This window comes from Thalassophryne amazonica, chromosome 10 (genome assembly GCF_902500255.1).
Source record: "Thalassophryne amazonica chromosome 10, fThaAma1.1, whole genome shotgun sequence".
Classification (NCBI taxonomy): domain Eukaryota; kingdom Metazoa; phylum Chordata; class Actinopteri; order Batrachoidiformes; family Batrachoididae; genus Thalassophryne; species Thalassophryne amazonica.
In genome coordinates, this window is record NC_047112.1 from 19990987 (window position 1) to 20011322 (window position 20336).

Genomic DNA, 20336 nt, shown 5'->3' on the forward strand with positions numbered 1-20336 from the left:
CGAGCAAATAATCAGAGCCGGTAGCCAGCGGTCCCGTGGGGACAGGCACACCAATCCAGCAGCCTGGGAGGGACTCGGCTGCGATTTTCCCCCTAAGCCTGCTCATCAGTTATTCTTATGTAATTGCAGATGGGGATCTGGTGGGTGTTTCAGAAGACTTGCGTCACCATCGCTGTTATGTATGTGTGGGCTCATGCTGATTACACTTGGTCATGAGAATCATGAGAGCAAGAAGGCCCCACACCCTGGATTTAGCAAACAGAGGCCGCTTACATCACCGTTTTATAGTTTTTCTTACGTAACTAAAAAGTGTGGCACGCAAACGTGCTCCCATCAGCCCTTCTAACATGATTGTAACAAGACTCTGGGGCAGGTGTGATCAGGTGAGCCAGGTTGGATGCTTTATTTCCTGCTCAGGCCAGCAGATGGCGCTTGTAGTGAAGATGGTTGAGCCTCCTGGATGTTTTTTTCTTTTTTTTTTTAACAGCAGTGATTTTTAACCTGAGTTTACAGACAAAAGAAGTTGTAAACATGCTGACATCAGGACTTGGCAGCTTCCAGAATGCTGTAATGACCTCCTCTTGGCTCCTGGTTTGTGCAGCATTATCCAGTTTAATTGTCTTTGTCATCTTAACACATTTAGCGTTTCAGGACTGAGGTAGCTGTTGAAGGATCCACTCAAATGGGGCGCCTGCATGGGAAAGACTTATTTGCCCACGTGTCTGAAAGCTATAGCTTTTCCAGGTCTGTGCACTGTTGACACTGCAATTTATGTCTGAGGTCTTTGGGTGCCCAGAGATGGTTAAACCAGACGGATTGAGAACATCGCTACTGTGTTTCTCCGTGCATTAGAAAGGAATGCCACGGATGACCGAAAGGACTGCTCACATAACCTACAGATCCATTACATAACAAACACGCAGGCTGCATTGTGTTAACGAGACAAACGGCAGGCCGACGGCACGCCACTTCACCCCACACTCTCAAGAACCGAGACGGAAATTTCTTTCTTACAGAGCAAAAACAGGCCTCTTTGGAAGAGTTTTGGCAGTAAATATGTGCTCAAAGGGGTCGGCCACACAGGCCTTTCATGTGAGCCGTCTGTAAAACCTCAGCGGGCATATCCTGTGCGGTGTGCAGCTTGTTCAAAGGCAGCGTGTCCCGCTCCAGCTCCCAGTGAATACACGCGATTATGGCTCATTTCCCACCAGCCCCTGCAGGAAAGTCATACAGATAGGTGCCGCGTAGCCTTGACAAGTGTTCCGCAAGTGTTCCTAGTTGTTTTTCAGGAGATAAAAATGCCTTTTGTTGATACAAGTGAGCACTTGGGAGTGTTTGTGTATATTAGGAAAATCTTCTTAGCTGAAGCGAGCATGTTGCTCTGAAATATTTTCCACCATCTGCCGCCCATCAGGATGTCTGCTTTCTGAGCCACCGCTGCATTCCTGAGCCGCTCCCTCTACCTGGATCAAAAAAATAATAATAAAATAAAAAAAGAAACCCTGTCATTGCCCCAAAGCTCTGCTTTCCTGAACCTAGCTCAAACTGTACTGCAGGGATTTGGCAGCACTGGGTATGACCAGATTTTGTGTCTCAAAATGAAAATTAACACAAAGGAAAGAAAGAGTGAACTCATCTTTTCAAATTCAAGCTTGTTACCTCCACCCCAACGAGGTCATGCTCTCATCTCCACCAGTTTGATTGATCCCCTTGTCCATATCATGTTTTTGTTTTGGTTTTTTTTCTGAGTGCCAGTGTCTTTTTTCAGTTGTCTTAAAAAAGAAAGGAGTGTATGCACCCACTTCCAGAAAGAAATGCTGCAAAGAGTGGTCCACTTTTTCAGTGCAGCCACTCTGAACGCTTTTAAGTTGGAAATCTCTGAATTTTTCAGAAAGATGTGATGTCACTGCAGCGCCATTACGGGCAACCGAGAGGAGAGGTTTACTTTTGCTGATTTAGCACTTGAAATCTATCACAATAGAGACACATACACAAACAGATATGTTCCTGATGAGAGAGTACTTTTTGTACTTTTTTATCACTGTACATTTTAAGATAGTCGTTATATGTTTATTGTTGTTATAGAAACAAATCCCCTGCACAGGCACCTCCCACTTTCTCCCCACTGAAACCTTTGAAAATATGGCTGTGGGAAGAGGGTTTGGGTTGCTGTTGTGGGGTGTCCCACTAATCTGACAAGAACACATCCAAAACAGTTACACACAATATTTAAACAAAGCAAAATTTACTATATTTTATTGAAACCATTAAGCCATTAATGACCTTCAACATCCATCAAGAAGAAATTTGGACTTTTTGGGATCAGATCTGACCAGGACTCTATTTTGCATGCAAAATGACTTTCTTGTCTGCACTTTGTTCTTTTTAAACTTTGTTTCATGCACTCTGTTACTGTTGGAATGGCCCAAGCAGTGGGTCACCCCGCTGAGTCTGGTCTGCTTGAGGTTTCTTCCGCAAAAACGCCGGAGGGAGTTTTTCTTTACCACTGTGCTTGCACAGTGAGATTGGTAAGATTAGACATTACCCACGTGAAGCACCTTGGGGTAACTTTGTTGTGATTTAGTGCTATAGAAATAAATTGAACTAGCATGTTGCCGGTGGGGATCCACGGGCTCTAGATTAGGGAGTGCTTATAAAATAAGTAGCTGACATTTTTCAAGCTGTGGTAATAAAGTAAAGTTTCTATAATGTGCGTGTGAGTCCAGAATCTTTTTAGGGCCTTAAACCTTAGACATCAACAGTTTTAGAGGAACTCAACCCTTTTGTTTCCTGTTAATTACATAATTTTTTAATGTTAACTTGCTGTCTTAATGTATTTATAAATTGTTTAGGTTCTTGTTATCATATACACACTATTATTATTATTTTTTTTTTATTACTTCTATTTTGTCAGTTGATTTTTAAATGGACCACAATGAAAATAAGTGTTTTCACTTTCTTGTCATCCGTGTATTTTTAATGCATTTACGATTATATTATGTACTTACATTGAGCTTACTAAATAAAATCATGCATGCACACATGCAAACACATACTCAGACGCCACTTCCCTTTTAATATATAGACTATTTACCGCCCCCTGCTGGAATGGTATGTGAGTCCAGAATGTAATTGGACACTGACCAGTGACCATAGGTGATGACTAGATGTCGAGACTAGATCCTTGGATACAATTGGAATGACTTTCTGTCAAACGAGTAGTTTTTTCGTAGGGAGACCAAGATGATGTGAAGGAGCGTCAGCTACGTTGTTACAGCTATGTGGTGCATTTCTTTGTGCTTGATCCAGCACGCAGGTGCTTCAGTGTTGAGGACCTCAGTGGCTGAGGTTTAAAAAAACAATGTACATTTAAATGTTAATTTAAATGCAGAGTTGTTCTCTCGCTCATTGTCTTTCTAGTTACTCTTTAATCATAAATTAAATTTGATTGGGTTACATAAACTTTAAGTCAAATACTATATACACATTAGTGCTGGTAGCTCAGCAGGACAGAAGTTGGGCTACCAATATTTAGACATGGGTTTGAATCCCCGTTACGCTAACACTTCATCTACTGTACACTGTCCACAACCACCCAGCTGGAAATGAGTGCTTGTCTTGACTGGTGAAGTAACCTGGGATGTACAGGTATTCCATCCAGGGTGTTGTGTGTTGGGGGGTTTGGCTGGATGTTTTTGTGTTGTTTTCTTTTCTTTGCTCTCCAGGTGGTATGCAAACTGGTTTTTGTCTGTGGAGACGGTGCTGGCAGAAGAATCCTTCACCCTCATCAACATTATTGGCTGCACTTGTGGAGGATGTCCATGTGCAGACCTAATGACTCGCAGCATCTGTGGATGATGCTCACGTGCAGACTTAAGGACTTTCAGCTGATGCAGATAATTAGATGGCGTTCTGCATTTAAGCCATGAGTGGTTCAAGCAGAATTGCCGGGAACTCAACCTTGTGACGTTTGTTTGTGAGACGCTGAGGACCGCGCCTGGGTTTGACACATCGTGCCTGTGAAGGAGGACGGGTGAGGGACACATGCTGTCAGCACACATCAGAGGTGATTGATTGTCTGAATAAGTGTTAATAGTAATTTGGTATTTTGTTACGCAGTATATTTGAACATTGATGAGAATTGTGCAGCTCGCTTCTCACTACCGTGGCGTGCTGATGATCCTCCACCTGTTGTGAGAAGCTGCTCATTTACATAAAGCTTAAAGTCAGACCTGAATGTGTTGCTGATAGCGTGTGCCTTTGAAGGATATTAGTTGTAGCTGTTGACTTACCTCACCTCTTCTATCCTTCACAGAGTCAGTTTGTCGTGTCCACTTGGGGGGTGTTTGGCGGTGAATGTGAGTCCAGAAGCGCCGGGCTTCGATCCCTTTGGGCGCTGGAGAGCTCGCCATCCTTCACTCCGACAGACAAACCCTATTTTATGTTGTACACCGAGTATTGCACAAGAGGGGAAAATAAAATTGTTTTGTTTTTGGAACCGCTTTCTGGTTATTTAGCGCTGGGTTCAGTCAGACGCAGGTCCACTCCTCAACCCGCGTCGACACATAACACAGGGTGAGTCATCCCCTTCACACTGCAATCTGGGGATAAACACCAGGTCTCAGGGCCTATATACGACTTCTTCTTCATATGCACATGGGTTCCATGTGAGCTCACATATTATTAAATACCAAAGTGGAAATTAAGTGATTTTTGCAATTAGACATTTCTAGGACCAACAAAGCAAATCCTTGTTTACTTTAAGGTGTCCTGAATCTTGCATGACTTTGATCCACGCACTTGCACACACATCATCGTGACAGTCCCACCTGCTGTGTTCCCAGCTGGATGCCTTGCTTTGTTCCACTGGATGCTGCGCTTTGTGCGCTGGACGCTGCATATGTAAAAAAAAATAAATAAATAAATAAATTATTTTGTAGTGTTCTCTGAGTTGGCTGTTGAAAACGCCTCTAATTGCTTCCAGAATCACAGAGGACCATTTCAGCTCAAGCTTTTCTCTCCCTCTCTCTCTCTCTCTCTCTCTCACTCACTCATGCGCTTCATGAGGTGGAGAATGCATTTGGAACAGTCGAAAAGTTAATTATTTGTCATGTTTATATTGTAATGGCTTGGTAAAACAGTTGCATGTTCATTCCTTCTTATGAGCAGCTGTAAGGGTATGTTTATGATATATTTAACATCTCGTTATAATCATTCAGGCGAGCTGCGCTCTGATACGGTGCGCTGACGCAATCACTTGCACTCACGCAGTGTTTTTTAATTGTGCAGTGTTTACATGAAGTTCACGTTATTAGTGCATGATGAAGATTTTTAACATTTTAAAATTTTCTTTGCGCACTTGCACGAAGCTGCGCACAGTTTACAGCGGTTTACGAGTTCACTCTCGTGCACAGCAAAGTGTGTGCAAGTGAGCGTATCAAAGTCATACAAGTGTCAGAGCACCTATACTCTCATCCCCTCAGACTACAGTATCTGGGGATAAGCACCAGGCCTCCTTCTTCATAAGCACATGGGTTCCATGTGAGCTCACGTAGTCGTAAATAGCAAAGTGGAAATTAAGTGATTTCTTGCAGTTAGACATTTCTAGGACCAACAAAGCAAATCCTTGTTTCCTTTACTTTCGTGCTTCTTCCTCGTAATCATATTTCTTAATTGCTGTTAAAAGGCAAATTTGGAAGGGAAATTTAAATTCTTCCTACTTTACACGATTGTTTACAACTTTACCAAACCCCTGCAGTTTAGCAGCACTTGGAGGCCAGTTCGCCTTTAAACGCAGCTGCTAATGAATTAGGTAAATTTCGTAGTGGCGCCCCGCTGTGTGAAAAATGCTTACGCGGGTAATGCTTCCTTTATATGCAAACTGTTGTACAATAACAGTCCTTGTTGCATGGGGTCTAATCCCGGTCCATTCAGGGAAGCACTTAAGATTCTTGGCATGCTCCCATGCTTATTGCTACTCATGGACCTAATCCACAATCCCCCACCCCCTCCACCCCGGAGTCAGTCATGTGTAGGGTTTAGACAGATCAAATGAATGCAGCCTTGCTTTAAAATAACATTCCAAAGCACAAAAAGTCAGCGGAGAGGCTGCAAAGTTGTTATATAAGACTGACATACCCCTGTTCATTGTGTGTCTGTAAACCTGTCATGGATGTAACCCGCTGCCCCGACCTCTGAGCAACAAAATATCCAACTGACACACATAGTCATATTTCATAAATAAATCACTTTTATTTGTAGCATATAAAATTAAATCATTTTACAATTTATTCCAGTATGACACATATAATCCAAATAAAGTAGCTACATTTTTTGATAAATAATATTAATAACAATTAAAAAAAAAATTAAATCATCCTTTTGACATGTTTTGCTTTGTCTTTTTGATGAAGAGAGTTCGATAGCTGCCACAAAACATGAACAGTAATGCCCACGTCAGGAAGGAATGAAACCACGACAAAGTCCAGAGGTTACATTTCGCCATCTTTAGGATACAGGATGCTAACTGGAGTTGCGCGCCTGCATAGAGACATATGCACACGCAAGTCTACAGTCTGGGTCATGTTTGATGACGACGAGCAAAATTATACACAGTGAAATGATATCAGCGGCTTACAGAAATTTACAAATATTAATTACATTGTGCTCCATAACGAAGCTACTTCGGATGCTCCATTAATACGAAGCAATTCAGAATGCTGACGTAGTCACAGCAAACAGTGCACTTCATTGAGTCCTCATGATGTAAGCCCACAATTCCTTGGGAATCTAGTTACAACAAGAAGCCGGTAGCTGATTGGCAGTCTATTTACACCCCTGCGATCACACGGGCCGCCGTCGGCAGCCATTTTTACTGTGTTTTCTCTCTGGTTTTGGGGTTTGGGCACTTGTCGTCAATCAGTCTCTGAATTTGTGGATGTCGTTGAAGAGGCGATAGAAGGGGTACGAGGCTTCGTTGACGTGGGGGCAGTTGTAGGTGCACCTGCAGGACTCGATCATCATCACGTTCTTGTTGAAGGTCTCGCCGTCCTCGCAGCGGAATTTGACACGGATGGTTCTCGTGTCGTGAGGGCTGCAGCAGCGACCGTCCACGCAGGCACCGCAGTATTTGGGCCTGTACTTCTTCAGGCTGGAGCAGCCGGCGTAGGTGAACTTGACCAGCTGGCTCGACTTCTTGGTTCTGCTGCACTTCTTTCCTTTCTGGAACAGAATGGACAGTGATGAGGAAGATTTAGTTGTGCTGTTAAGGTCTTCGACTTGGAAAGGAAGGGTGAATTTGTACGTTGTGTGAGCTTCCTCGAGTATGGCTATGGTGGCTTACCTTCAGACTGGAATATGGTGACTGGGTGCAAGGGCGCACTTCACAGATTTGCGTCTCTTTGACCAGCTTGCACTCGCTGTTGCTGTTGGTGACTCTGGTGGAGATGCCTGTTCCACAGCTCTTGGAGCACTGGGACCAAGGTGTTGTTTGGATGAGGCACTTCTGGCTATCAAACACGTGACTCTCAGTCTGTGGTCTGAATGCTGGAATGAAAACGTTGCCATTAGCAACATACAAACTTTCATCTCTTAAGAGCTTCACGGTTGAATTTGGGCGGAAAAACACAAACACGTTCTTACCGGGTAGAGATTTCAGCCCTCCTTTGACGATTGTGATGAGCTCGTTCCTGTTGGTGAGATCGCTTTCCAGCTCATCAGTGAGCACGTCTTTGCCGAAGATCTTCTCCAGGATGTCTCTGTCTTTGCCGTCATCGCACACCCACTCTTCACAGCATTGCCCTGGGACCTTGACCAGTCTGGGGTTGGCGCAGCCCAGGTTGGGCAGGGAAAGCTCCTGTGGGCACAGCGGCACACATCCAACCGCCCCGTCAATGCACGTGCACTGGTGTTTGCAGTTAGGCTGGAAGCTCTCTCCGTTCTGGTAGATCCTGCTGTTGTACTCACAGGGTCTGCCCTCTGACTTCGCTGCAGGAGGAGAAGGAGAAAAAACAGGAGGAGGAATGTTATTCTTTCTCTGCTGCTGAAGACATCACATGGCTGCCAGATAAGAATCAGTTAAACTGTGAAATCCCCCCCCCCCCCCCCCCCAAAGTGGGCTGCTTTCTTTGTGGTTTAGCTTCTGCATTCCACAGCATTGAAATCACTCACACTCCTGAATCAAACGCCCCTCACTTTTTGGGAAGAAGAAGAAAGAGAGAGAGAAAAAAGTTCAAAGTAAGTCAGATTTACCTCTGCAGATCCCGCGAGTTGTAGCAGCAAAACTGGCCCCAAAGTTGCACTCCAGCCCTTTGGTGTGGTCGCACGGCTCAGTCAGGCTGCAGTCCTCGTTCAGCTGCCTGGCGCAAACTTTGCAGCAGCCGCAGCCGTCCGGGACGACGCTCACACCCGGTGCGCACTTGGGCATCTCCAGCGGGCACTCACACTCGGACGGACAGGAAAAGGAGGAAAGGACCTACACATCCAAGAATACCAACAAAAACGATTTTAAGACAGGATAAATTACAACCAGGGGAAATATAAAGCAGATTTTTTTTTTTTAAAGTTTACCAATGCATAATGTGAAAAATGTTCTAAAAGAGAGAACTCACCAAGGTGAGGCTTCCGATGAAGGTTAAGGCGACAGTAAACATCAGCATCTTGGATAGGTGTTGTGCATAAAGTTGGATCTTGATTCCAGTGGCGATCGGCGGCAGGGGTCCGTGTGTAGTCCGACAGTCGGTGGTCTGTCTGGAGTTCTTTTTCAGAGGCTCCTTTTGCGATTCGCTCGGTAAAAGCCGTTGCAGTCTGCTGAGCTCCGGCCACCTCCGCGCTTTTATACCTTAGTGGGAGCTGACGTCGTTCCTGTGCTGTTGAACTGTTCCCAAAGTATGCCAGGAATGTTTCTCGGCGCATTTTCCATCCGAGACCCCATAAGCTCCACCCTGTCTAAACCTTCCTTTCCTTTTTTTTCTTCTTCCCTCGGTCTCTTTCTCAAATGGATTTCTCCCCCTCGGATCCCATCCGAAGACACTTTTCCGTCTCACCCCCCTGCTTTTTTTTTTCTTCCTGTGCGTATTTCTCACAGGTGGTCCTACAGCTGCGCGTGTGCGCGCGCCCGGGTGTGTAAATGTGTGTGTTTCCTGTCCGATCACTTCATTTGATCACTTTTGATTTCAGTCTGTGATTTAAACAAACGTGGATATATATATAAATGTATCATCCATACAGACGGAAAGCGCGCCAAAGAAGATCATTGGCGCGCTCTTTTCTCGACCTGCTAAATCCAAATTTCTGTCAGGTTACTATGGCCACGTTTTAAAATAGCTCCAGGTTTGTTAAAAAGGTGTGTGTTGGGGTCTATTTCTGGCTCTCCGCTGCCTTTATTCGGAGGAACTATAAGTTCTTCCAGATGCGCGCCAGAGCGCAGACGTAACTATATTGCCATATTTGGTCCGGCAGTAGCCGACATTATTAACATATTTCAGTGCCTTTGGGCAGCAGACCACAAAGCATTCCTGACAGCTTAAAGGCTCGTTAAATATGTTCTTCATGCGGGAAAATTCCTCCACGCTCCTTCCTTCAGGCAGTTTGAACTTTTTCACGCAATGTGTCCATCACGTCTCCTTTTGGGTCATACGTTTCCACGTTTGTTTTATTTATTTATTTATTTATCTATCTATCTATCTATCAATCAATCAATCATCACGCCAGCTTCCAATAAGTGCTTTCCACCGAACTTTTGAAGATGATTCCGGTTGATGAGAACCCGTTTGACAGCGGGTGTAATGGAATGCGTAAAGACGCGCAGCTTTGGTGATGATGCGCGCCGATAAATAAAAATCAGCTGTTTATTCTGATGTAACACCGACAGCATATTTAACATGTTGCTCTCTAACTTTTGCTTTAATTTGCATCAGATGGCTGCATGCAAACCCAAATTATTCTGACACGCCCCGCTATTTAAACGAATAACAGCCTGTAATCTTAAAAGACATTCGTTCAGAATTCAGTCATTCATCAGTGATTTTTGCTTTGCAGTGTTGGTATGTTGACACTTTTACGAGTTGGATGTTCCCTCAATGTGATTTCTGTGGACGTGTTTTAACACTTTCACTTCAGGGTACTAGATGGCGCTGTGCGGAGGCTGGATTTGCATATTTTTGAAAGTGCATTCTTGTGCTTTGATGAAGGTGTAAGTGGTGTCAATGTACCAGATTTTGGGCCAGATATAAGCCAAATTAATGTTCTCATCTATTTTTGTATTAGTTGTTGTTAGCAGATGGTTTTGTTCTGTTTAACTCACCGTGATCATGTTTGATTGGGATGATTTTGTCTTATTCCTGCCTATGTCTGTGTCTTTTGATTTGTAAAATGTATTATTATTCAGGTTTTGTATTTTATTGCATATATTGCAAATAACTTTGAAGCTTCTTGGATGACTGCATTTTAAAAATAAAGTTTTTTTAAATGAAATAATTAATTATTATATTAATAATGGTGACAAAAATTTAGAATACATTTATATCTCATTTTCAAGCAAAACAGTGTTCTAGATAAAAACAAGCAAGGTACAACAATTTAACAACCATAAGAACAATTCAAAAATTAAAATATCAGTTGCAAACAAATGACCACACCACACGCATAGTCACTTTAATCACCTTTCTTCCCCAGTGTGATGATCGATTTGAACTTTAGCACAGCCCTTGATCATATGACTAAATGCAGTGAGTTCCTGCATGTGATTGGCTGATTAGATATTTGTTTTAATGAGCAGTTATAATATTAATAATAATAATAGCCTTTTTTTTTAAACCAGGTGGAAATTCCATTGAGATCAAAACCTCTTGCAATCAATCAATCAATTCAATCAATCAATTTTTTTATATAGCGCCAAATCACAACAAACAGTTGCCCCAAGGCGCTTTATATTGTAAGGCAAGGCCATACAATAATTATGTAAAACCCCAACGGTCAAAACGACCCCCTGTGAGCAAGCACTTGGCTACAGTGGGAAGGAAAAACTCCCTTTTAACAGGAAGAAACCTCCAGCAGAACCAGGCTCAGGGAGGGGCAGTCTTCTGCTGGGACTGGTTGGGGCTGAGGGAGAGAACCAGGAAAAAGACATGCTGTGGAGGGGAGCAGAGATCGATCACTAATGATTAAATGCAGAGTGGTGCATACAGAGCAAAAAGAGAAAGAAACAGTGCATCATGGGAACCCCCAGCAGTCTACGTCTATAGCAGCATAACTAAGGGATGGTTCAGGGTCACCTGATCCAGCCCTAACTATAAGCTTTAGCAAAAAGGAAAGTTTTAAGCCTAATCTTAAAAGTAGAGAGGGTGTCTGTCTCCCTGATCTGAATTGGGAGCTGGTTCCACAGGAGAGGAGCCTGAAAGCTGAAGGCTCTGCCTCCCATTCTACTCTTACAAACCCTAGGAACTACAAGTAAGCCTGCAGTCTGAGAGCGAAGCGCTCTATTGGGGTGATATGGTACTACGAGGTCCCTAAGATAAGATGGGACCTGATTATTCAAAACCTTATAAGTAAGAAGAAGAATTTTAAATTCTATTCTAGAATTAACAGGAAGCCAATGAAGAGAGGCCAATATGGGTGAGATATGCTCTCTCCTTCTAGTCCCCGTCAGTACTCTAGCTGCAGCATTTTGAATTAACTGAAGGCTTTTTAGGGAACTTTTAGGACAACCTGATAATAATGAATTACAATAGTCCAGCCTAGAGGAAATAAATGCATGAATTAGTTTTTCAGCATCACTCTGAGATAAGACCTTTCTGATTTTAGAGATATTGCGTAAATGCAAAAAAGCAGTCCTACATATTTGTTTAATATGCGCTTTGAATGACATATCCTGATCAAAAATGACTCCAAGATTTCTCACAGTATTACTAGAGGTCAGGGTAATGCCATCCAGAGTAAGGATCTGGTTAGACACCATGTTTCTAAGATTTGTGGGGCCAAGTACAAGCAAGGATGACCTGGCCAAGAAAGACAGCAGCACATGTCATAGTGGACAGGTGAGAACGTTGGTGATAAATAAAATACAACCATCTTGTTCATAATAACATTACACATGATGTAAAGGCTCAAGCAGATTTAGATTTAGAAACATAGGCATTGCGCAAAAGAATCCCATTCTCGATCTCATAAAATAGAACGGAAGGTGTTCAAGGAAGTCAGTCTGGGCAGTTTCAGTTCGGACTGGAGAATATTCCAAACAGAGGGAGCTGAAAAACTGAAGGCTTTCTTTCCTGACAGGTACATGAAAACATATAAAACATATGTCATTCGAGCGCAGAGTATAACCGCTTTCAAATCTCTGAAGTAAACTGGACAAATAGATTGGAACCAGTCCAATAAGAGTTTTGCAAACCAGAATCATCCACCATGTATAACACCTGACAGACAAAAAGGGCATGCCCGCTTTGGCATACAACTCGCAGTTGAACAGGTGTATCTAATGAAATGGCCAGTGTGTATTGGCAAGGTTGAAAAATGTACTTTATTTCACATTTTCCAGGTTGCAGTTTGTTGTGAAGCTGTGCTGGTGCTGCATGCACCACACCACAGAACCACCTAGGGTCTTGGATGGCAAGCACCCTGACAGCTCTCCACTACTTGAAAGTGACCATCTATCTTCTGCAGTCAGGTGACACGTGGGCGTCCCCAAACACCTGCGTGTTGGATCACACACAGAGAAAGGCACCACATGGACAAAATGTTGGAGCTGACGTTCTCTCATAATGCAAGTGATACACTTTGTCTGACTCTCTTTAAGTCACCGCTCACTTGATACAAAGTCATTCCAGCGGGACCCAAAGGTCCCCCTGAAGAGACCTGGGGGAGGTGATGGTCTCGACTCTAAAACGGTGGGCTAAAGACCAGCAGATCCTCTGCTGGATTCCCTACCTGAAGGCTGACATCAGTGTGTGTGTGAGGTGGTGATGTAAAGCACTTTGGATATAGATTTCATGTAATAGTTTGCTCTTGGTTGAGACAAAGTCAGGTTTATTTTTGGGTTGTGATGACTGTATTTTAAAAGAAAAAAACAAAATCAAACAATCACTGAAGTGAAAGGTTTGACTGGTGATGTATATTTACTGTATGTGTCTTTGCCCACACAAATGTGAGTCTACAGCACACGCCTGCATCTGCCCATGTGCTTAGGAAATCGGAAATGGTGTTGTCATCGTACGTCAATGGAGAATAACATGCAGTAATATTCATACATGTTTACCCATCCCATTTAGGAAATATTCCAAAAGGCGGATGTGTGTATCCATGCACTTATTCCCCTGGCATAATAGTTTCCATGAAGGATGCTGGCGAACCCCCAGCATGTACACTACATGTTATGTCCGCCGCTATGTATCATGGAATGAGCCGGGTCTTAACAGCCTCCAGCTTGGAGCCTTAATGGGCCACAATTCTACATTTGCCAAATTTGGGGAAATTGGAATGGAAAGCTATTGTCAGCACACGTCCTCCTAACTTGAACAGGCCACAGTCCTGAAAATGGTTTGTCCTGACATCTGTGGCCATCGGTTCCATTGTGGTGTCACTGTGATGGATGGAACAGAACACGACGGTACGTGTAAACAATAGATTCCACTGTACAGTCTAGATAAATGTCATAACTGGTATGCAGTGTGTACAAGCCACACTTCGCCTCGCTGTCAGCACACACAGCAACAGGAAGTCTGCTGAGTTATGGGTCAGTCTCATGAGAGTGGGATCCAACTATTAAAGCACTGAGTCAGGACCTGGATGTCTCTGCAAATTCTGCTTCAAAGCAAAACCTTTGAAGTCATCATAAGGATGGACTGGCTTTGTGACATATATATTAGTGGTTAGCACTGTTGCCTCATCCTCACGGTGAGAAGGTCATGGGTTCGATTCCTGCCTGCGGCCTTTCTGTGTGGAGTTCGCGTGTTCTAGTATTAGGTGGATTAAAAACTTTAAATTGTTCATAGGCATGCATGTGGGTGTGAATGTGTTTGTTTGTCTGTATATGGCCCTGTGACAGACTGGCGCCCTGTCCTGGGTGTATCCAGCCTCGTGCTCTATGACTGCTGGGATAGACTCCAGCCCCCTGCGACCCTTAATTGGAGAAAGTGGTTGAAGATGAGTGAGTATGTATATCTATATACATAAAGGGCTACGTCTGTCTGTCTGTCTGTCTGTCCGGGATAAACTCCCAAACTATAATATGTAGCCCTAAAAACTATATATGTTCTGAATCCTCATGACATGGGGAACAAACTGGTACCATTTTTTAAAGTTGAACTGAAAATTACCCCCCAAAATAGCCGGCTGTGGGTATGACCAGGCAAATTCAAGTTTCCAGCCCTGTATATGTGTTGGCCATCTCTGTTTATTTAATTCCTTTCTACAGCACATTCAGCACAGCACAGCCACAGCACACTCAGCAAAACAACAACATGCTTAGGCTGAGGCTGTGGGTATGACCAGGTAAATTCAAATATTCCAGCCCTGTATATGTATTGGCCATCTCTGTTTATTTAATCCTTTCCTTCAGCTACTTTATTTTCTCAACTGTTAAGCACCTGACTGTCATGTACAACCCAGTTTGCCTTCCTGTCTGAATACATTTATTTTATGTTTGTAAAATTGCAATGTAAAAACAGTGAAATGCACCACGACCTCAATTTTGATTCATTGATATTTACATTTACTGTTACCTACCTTTTGTGTGTAATTTTGTTATAAAGTGATTGCAAAACAAAGTCTGCATGAAGGACTTCAAATGTGTTTGTCTTTTAACCAAGTATTTCCACTTAGTTTGGGGAGTCCACCTCTTATAGTTCTGCTGGACAAACTTTAGCCCATTAACTATTATATTTATAAGACATCAGCATTACAAAAACAAATGTTGGGCAGTTGTTTTGATTGAAATGATTGGCATTTGACTTATGTCTAAAACAGGTTAAATATATATATATATATATATATATATATATATATATATATATATATATATATATATATATATATATATATATATATATATATATATATATATGTGTGTGTGTGTGTGTGTGTGTGTGTGTGTGTGAGACCCTTAACTGGAGTAAACAGGTACTGAAAATGGATCGATGGAGATACATACATACATACATACACACACACACACACACATACAGTTGTGTTCAAAATAATAGCAGTCCAGCATCACTAACCAGATCACTGTTTTGGTAGAAATTATATCTCTACATGGCAACTAATTCACTTGTAGGTGCAGAAGAGTAATAGAAACATGCTGTTGATTCTGTGTAATTGAATCATTAATTGAAAAGGGTGTGTTCAGAATAATAGCGGCATGGAGTTCAATTCATGAAGTCATTCTTTCTGTGAAAAAAACAGGTATCAGGTGGCCCTTATTTAAGGACAAAGGCAGCAAATGTACATGCTGGTTGTGTATTTCTCTCTGAAAATCTGAGACATTGTTCAGAAGAACAATGTACTTTGATTAAAAAGTTGATTGGAGAGGGAAAAAACATATATAGACGTCCAGAGAATGATTGCAGAAAATTATGTGGAGGAAAACAGAAAAACCACCATTCAAATGGATCAAATAATCGCCAGAATGGCAAAGACTCCGCCAATGATTGGCTCCAAGATGATCAAAGAAGGTCTAAAGTTCCCTGTGAGTACTGTAACAATTAGAAGATGCCTGTGTGAAGCCAAGCTATGGGCAAGAAGCCCCCACAAAGTCACCATTGTTAAAACAAACGATGTGTTGAAGTTGTTACGATTTTTCAAACAACGCATTGACTGGCCTAAAGAGAAATGGGGAAACATTTTGTGGACTGATGAAAACAAGATTGTTCTTTTTGGGTCTAGGGGCCACAGATAGTTTGTTACAAGACCCTCAAAAACTGAATTCAAGCCACGGTACACTGTGAAAACAGTGGAGCAAGCAACATGATATGGAGATGTTTCACATACTATGGTATGGGGCATTTTTATTACATAGTAGGGATCATGGATCAGAAAATACATGAAGAGGTCATGTTGCCTTATGCTGAAGAGGACCTGCCCTTGAAATGGATGTTTCAACAAGACAGCAACCCCAAACACACCAGCAACTGAGTAGCATCTTGGTTCCAGACCAACAAGATTAATCTTATGTAGTGGCCAGCCCAATCCTGGTGTTGCAGACCGAATGGTCCCCCTAAAAATCGATTCCCTCCTGATGATTTTGAGCTTTACTCACTTTTTTAAACATACTGCTATTATTTTGAACACAACTGTATTAATGATTTGAGTAGCCTTAGCTTTTATTGTTTTATCTTAAATTCAGTTATTTTTTCAGTTAGCTTCATATTTAGGCTTTTAAAAAGTTTTGGCTAGCTTGAACTGAAGATTCAGTTAACCTCAGATTCAATTAATTGGAGATTCATTTAGCTTTATAGTATGTCATTTTTATGTTCACTTTGTGCTTGATTCAGTTCCCCTGCAAGGTAGCTGAATAGCCGGTTCATTTTAGATTCTGTCAGTTTCACATTTAGGGTTTTTTTTTTAAGTTTAGCTAGCTGTAGTGTCACTTAGCGCTAGATTCTGTTACCTCTATTTGTTAGTTTTAGATTCATTATATTCAGTATTTTTTTAGTCATGTGGTTTCACATTCAGTTAGATCTGTGTTCCAAATGTGTGGTCACTTTGAGTGTCACCTAATGTGTCGGGTCTAGCTGCTAGCAGAGGCTGCTAACAGGGGCTGCTAGCTGGTATGGACTCAACCATCTTTGTCTTTCCAAAGCATTTTATTACAATTTCTGAGAGAATATGGCTTTGTGTGGTTAATTGTACTAACGGACCATCTAAGCTGTGGGTACTCCAGTATTTCCCGGAGAGTGAAATTTTAGTATTATTTAATTTGTATGTTAGCAGCACAAATTAGTGGGTTTGTTGTGGTTGAAGCCACAGAACACAAGGAATTAGCCCCAGGATTCAGGTAGCCAGAAACAAGAGGGTTTAGTAAAACAACAAGGTGTTTATTCTCCAGGTGACAATGAATATGTAAGAGTGAAAAACAGTCCCACGTGACGAAATCCAAAATGCTACCAAAAGTCTGTAGGTAAAAGTGACACAAAAATCCAGAGTGACAAAAAACAAAAAACTATGAATGAATGAATGAATGAATGAATGAATGAATGAATGAATGAATGAATGAATGAATGAATGGAATCTAAGACAGTTTGCACAGGAACTTCTACGCAGAGGGTCTAAGTGGAAAATGATCGACTGGCAACCGGCAAAACACAAGTGTGACTTAAATACCAACAGAACTGATTGCTAAGAGGTGTGGATATATGTATTTAGTATTATTTATTTATTGTAATTGCTCAATTTTCTTGATTATTTTGCTTTTAATGTATACAGCACTTTGTTCAGCCCCGGTTGTTTTAAATGTGCTCTATAGATAAAGTCTGAGTTGAGTTGATTTAGAAATGCGGAAGTTTCCTGGAGTTTTCTACCATGTTGGATTAGCAGCCACAGAGAGACCAGCCAGTGACATCACGGCGCCTCTCTACTCTGATTGGCTGTCTCTATGTCCTCCCAGTAATGCCTAACTCAAGTCTGGGGAAACACCCACGTGAACAATGAAGTCAGTGTCATAAACTGTGTGGGTGTCAACCATTGCTGTGGTAAGTAGTTCAAGGTCATCTGTTCTTTTGATATTTTACCCTTCAGGGGAAGGTTTTATTATTCTTTTCCCGACAAAGCGAATTTTGATCATATCAGTAATGTCATATTATGAATCCCATATCTAAAGGCTAATAAATAAAATTATAGTAGTGCCAAAGAAAATTATTTTTATGGCTTATATCTTTAAAAGTTTAGTGACCTTATAGGTTGAATGAAACCCCTGTAGTAGTAACCATGAAATGAAACCTTCATGTTTCATCTTGTAAAAAACAATACCTTTACCTTCATTAGGCATTTTTAAAATCTTAGCTGTGCTTTTTGCTTCTGGACACTTTATTAATCGTATACTAATAACTGCTTACCGCCTAAAACAGATCTTCCACTTGTGCATCAGTCATATTTGTGTTAGCGTTTGTGCACCATGCGTGGATGATGTAATGGCTTTTAGAGCAGCAACAGGAAGAAAAGGATGCAGCGAAACTGAGAGTAGAGGCTGTTTGACACCAGACACATTTTTTAGATCTGCGCTCATTGTCTTGGGTTTGGAACTTGACTCAGTGAGGTTAGGAAAGATTAACAACCGTGGCTGGTGAATGGATGAGTCATGTAAAGATATGTTGTGATGTAACATGAACCACTAGCTAAACATCAACCCAGGTTTCATTGTAAGTCAGTTTCATATGCATTGGGACACTGCCCTTTTTTTATATTTGTATTTTTGTCTCTCTTCACCACCGCATTGATGTTTTGTATTCAGGCTTAATTCAAGTGGTTAAAAAAAAAATACTGCATTCACTTTTGAAGAATTTGTACATGTTTAAAGAATTTGCCAATTTAAAACTCCTGACCAGATTTGGAATCCTAACGAGCCACTTTGAAGAACTACCAGTGTTTATCATCTGAGTTTTCCATCAGTAATACCCCATTATATTGTCAGGTTCTTTTCACTGAGAAACGAAATAGGTTTATGATTATGCAACAGCTATACCTCACACCAAAAAAGTCAGATTTTTTTTGCAATAAAAAAAATGCAGAAATTGCTAATAAATTGAAACAAGAATGTTTTTAAAAATATGAAACTGCATTGATCCTAAAATAATTCAAACTGAGTGCATAATTTATTACGCTTTTTTTTTTTTAGCAAGGTAATCACTCTATACAAACAAAAACATATATTTCTATATGTTTTAATGGCAGTCTATGTTATAATAGCCAAGTGGCCTCTGTGTACGTGTATGTGTGAATTTGTATGGCTTCGATCACAGAGAACCTGGGGAGACCTGCTATTTGCCTTTTGGTATGCTTATGTATTTTAGGTCAAGGATGAATGCTGTAAAAACAATGTTGATAGGACTAATATTTTTGGGGAATTAGTGAAAATAGTTAACAATAGTGAACAATGGACATTGTGCTGCAATGCACCATGGGGTTTCAGGGTTCTAAATGTTCTTATTGTGGTTCATGTTAATTTAACAGTGTTGTAAGTGTCGTTGATTTATTGTGTTTTTGTAGGTCTGTTGGTTTAGTCAGTTTAGTTAAGTGCCATGTTGCTGTTACCATGAATGAGAAGTGTAGTGCATTTGATGTCTTCTGCCAGTGTCTCTGTTTCTGTGTAAAAATAAAAGCATCTGCTTGCGGCACAATGCAGAAAAGACAAACAGCTGTGCATGAGTGCGTACGTGCAACTTCGATCACAGACAAACTGGGGAGAGTTGACATTTGCCATTTGGTATGCTTATGTATCCGGTTGTTAAGTGTGATGTAATGCATCATGTGATTTTCAACTTCCGGCTCCAAACAAAAAAGGCGCACTGTCATTAACATTGAGAACTGCACTGAGACGATCTGATCAGGCTGCACTTACACCGGACAACAGCATTAACATCACAACGTAAAACTTTTTGTATATTGTGCCTAAAACTCTCCTGGATATATTAACTGTGTTTTTAGACGTTGTTACTGCGTTTGTTTTATGTAAAAATGTCAGCTGCCCAGGTTGTTTCTCCGTTATTTTCAATAGGAGTTGCTGTGAGCTGCGATTGCTTCCTGTTCATGTCGTACGGGGAGAAAGTTTGCACTTTAACATCCTGTTTATTGTAATAAATAATTTTTTTATTAACAAACAGACATGTATATTTTACCTGTGCATAATAAAATATGTAAAGTAAAAGAAAAATTTTTTTTTATTAAGTGTTCTGACCATTGAGCCAGACGAATGCAGTTAATGGAGGTGGAGGCGGAGAAGGGAGGGACGGAGGTTTGCGCACAATGTAAACACAAACTAAACTTAAACTGTAAATCCTTAAAAGGATCATACAGACGTAACTTTAATTGTAAACTTGGAGGTCTTTGGACCCGGAAACAGATTTATCACGTGATGCATTACGTCAGCGCTTAACAACCGGATTTTGGGTCAAGGATGAACACGGCCACTGTAGATATTAGGTAAAAACTCTGAACAATGGACGTTGATAATTGCATTCTGGACTCACACACCATTCCAGCAGGGGGCGGGAAATCATCTATATATTATATAAGTGTGCGTGTGAATTTATTTAGTAAGTTCAATGTAAGTACATAATATAATGGTAAATACATTAAAAATACATGGATGACACAAGAAAGTGAAAACACTAATTTCCATTGTG

General features: G+C 41.4%; 1 protein-coding gene across 1 annotated transcript; it reads right to left on the minus strand.

The window, feature by feature from the left end:
• Window positions 1-6227: 6227 nt before the first annotated feature.
• Window positions 6228-8932, minus strand: ccn1 (cellular communication network factor 1). The gene is made up of 5 exons (XM_034179517.1): window positions 8610-8932; window positions 8251-8473; window positions 7642-7986; window positions 7343-7545; window positions 6228-7221 (listed from the first exon to the last, which is right to left on the minus strand). The coding sequence occupies exons 1-5, from the start codon at window positions 8655-8657 to the stop codon at window positions 6919-6921; spliced, it is 1122 nt and encodes a 373-aa protein (XP_034035408.1). The 5' UTR covers window positions 8658-8932; the 3' UTR covers window positions 6228-6918.
• Between the last annotated feature and the right edge of the window lie 11404 nt (window positions 8933-20336).

What these genes read in the sequence shown, in the direction of transcription:
- ccn1 (XM_034179517.1), bottom strand. Translation starts at nt 8,657, where the DNA reads ATGCTGATGTTTACTGTCGCCTTAACCTTCATCGGAAGCCTCACCTTG. An exon ending in AACTCGCGGGATCTGCAGAG is followed by an intron (nt 7,987 to 8,250) that starts GTAAATCTGACT and finishes CTCCTCCTGCAG; the next exon opens with CGAAGTCAGAGGGCAGACCC. An exon ending in AGGGCTGAAATCTCTACCCG is followed by an intron (nt 7,546 to 7,641) that starts GTAAGAACGTGT and finishes TTTTCATTCCAG; the next exon opens with CATTCAGACCACAGACTGAG.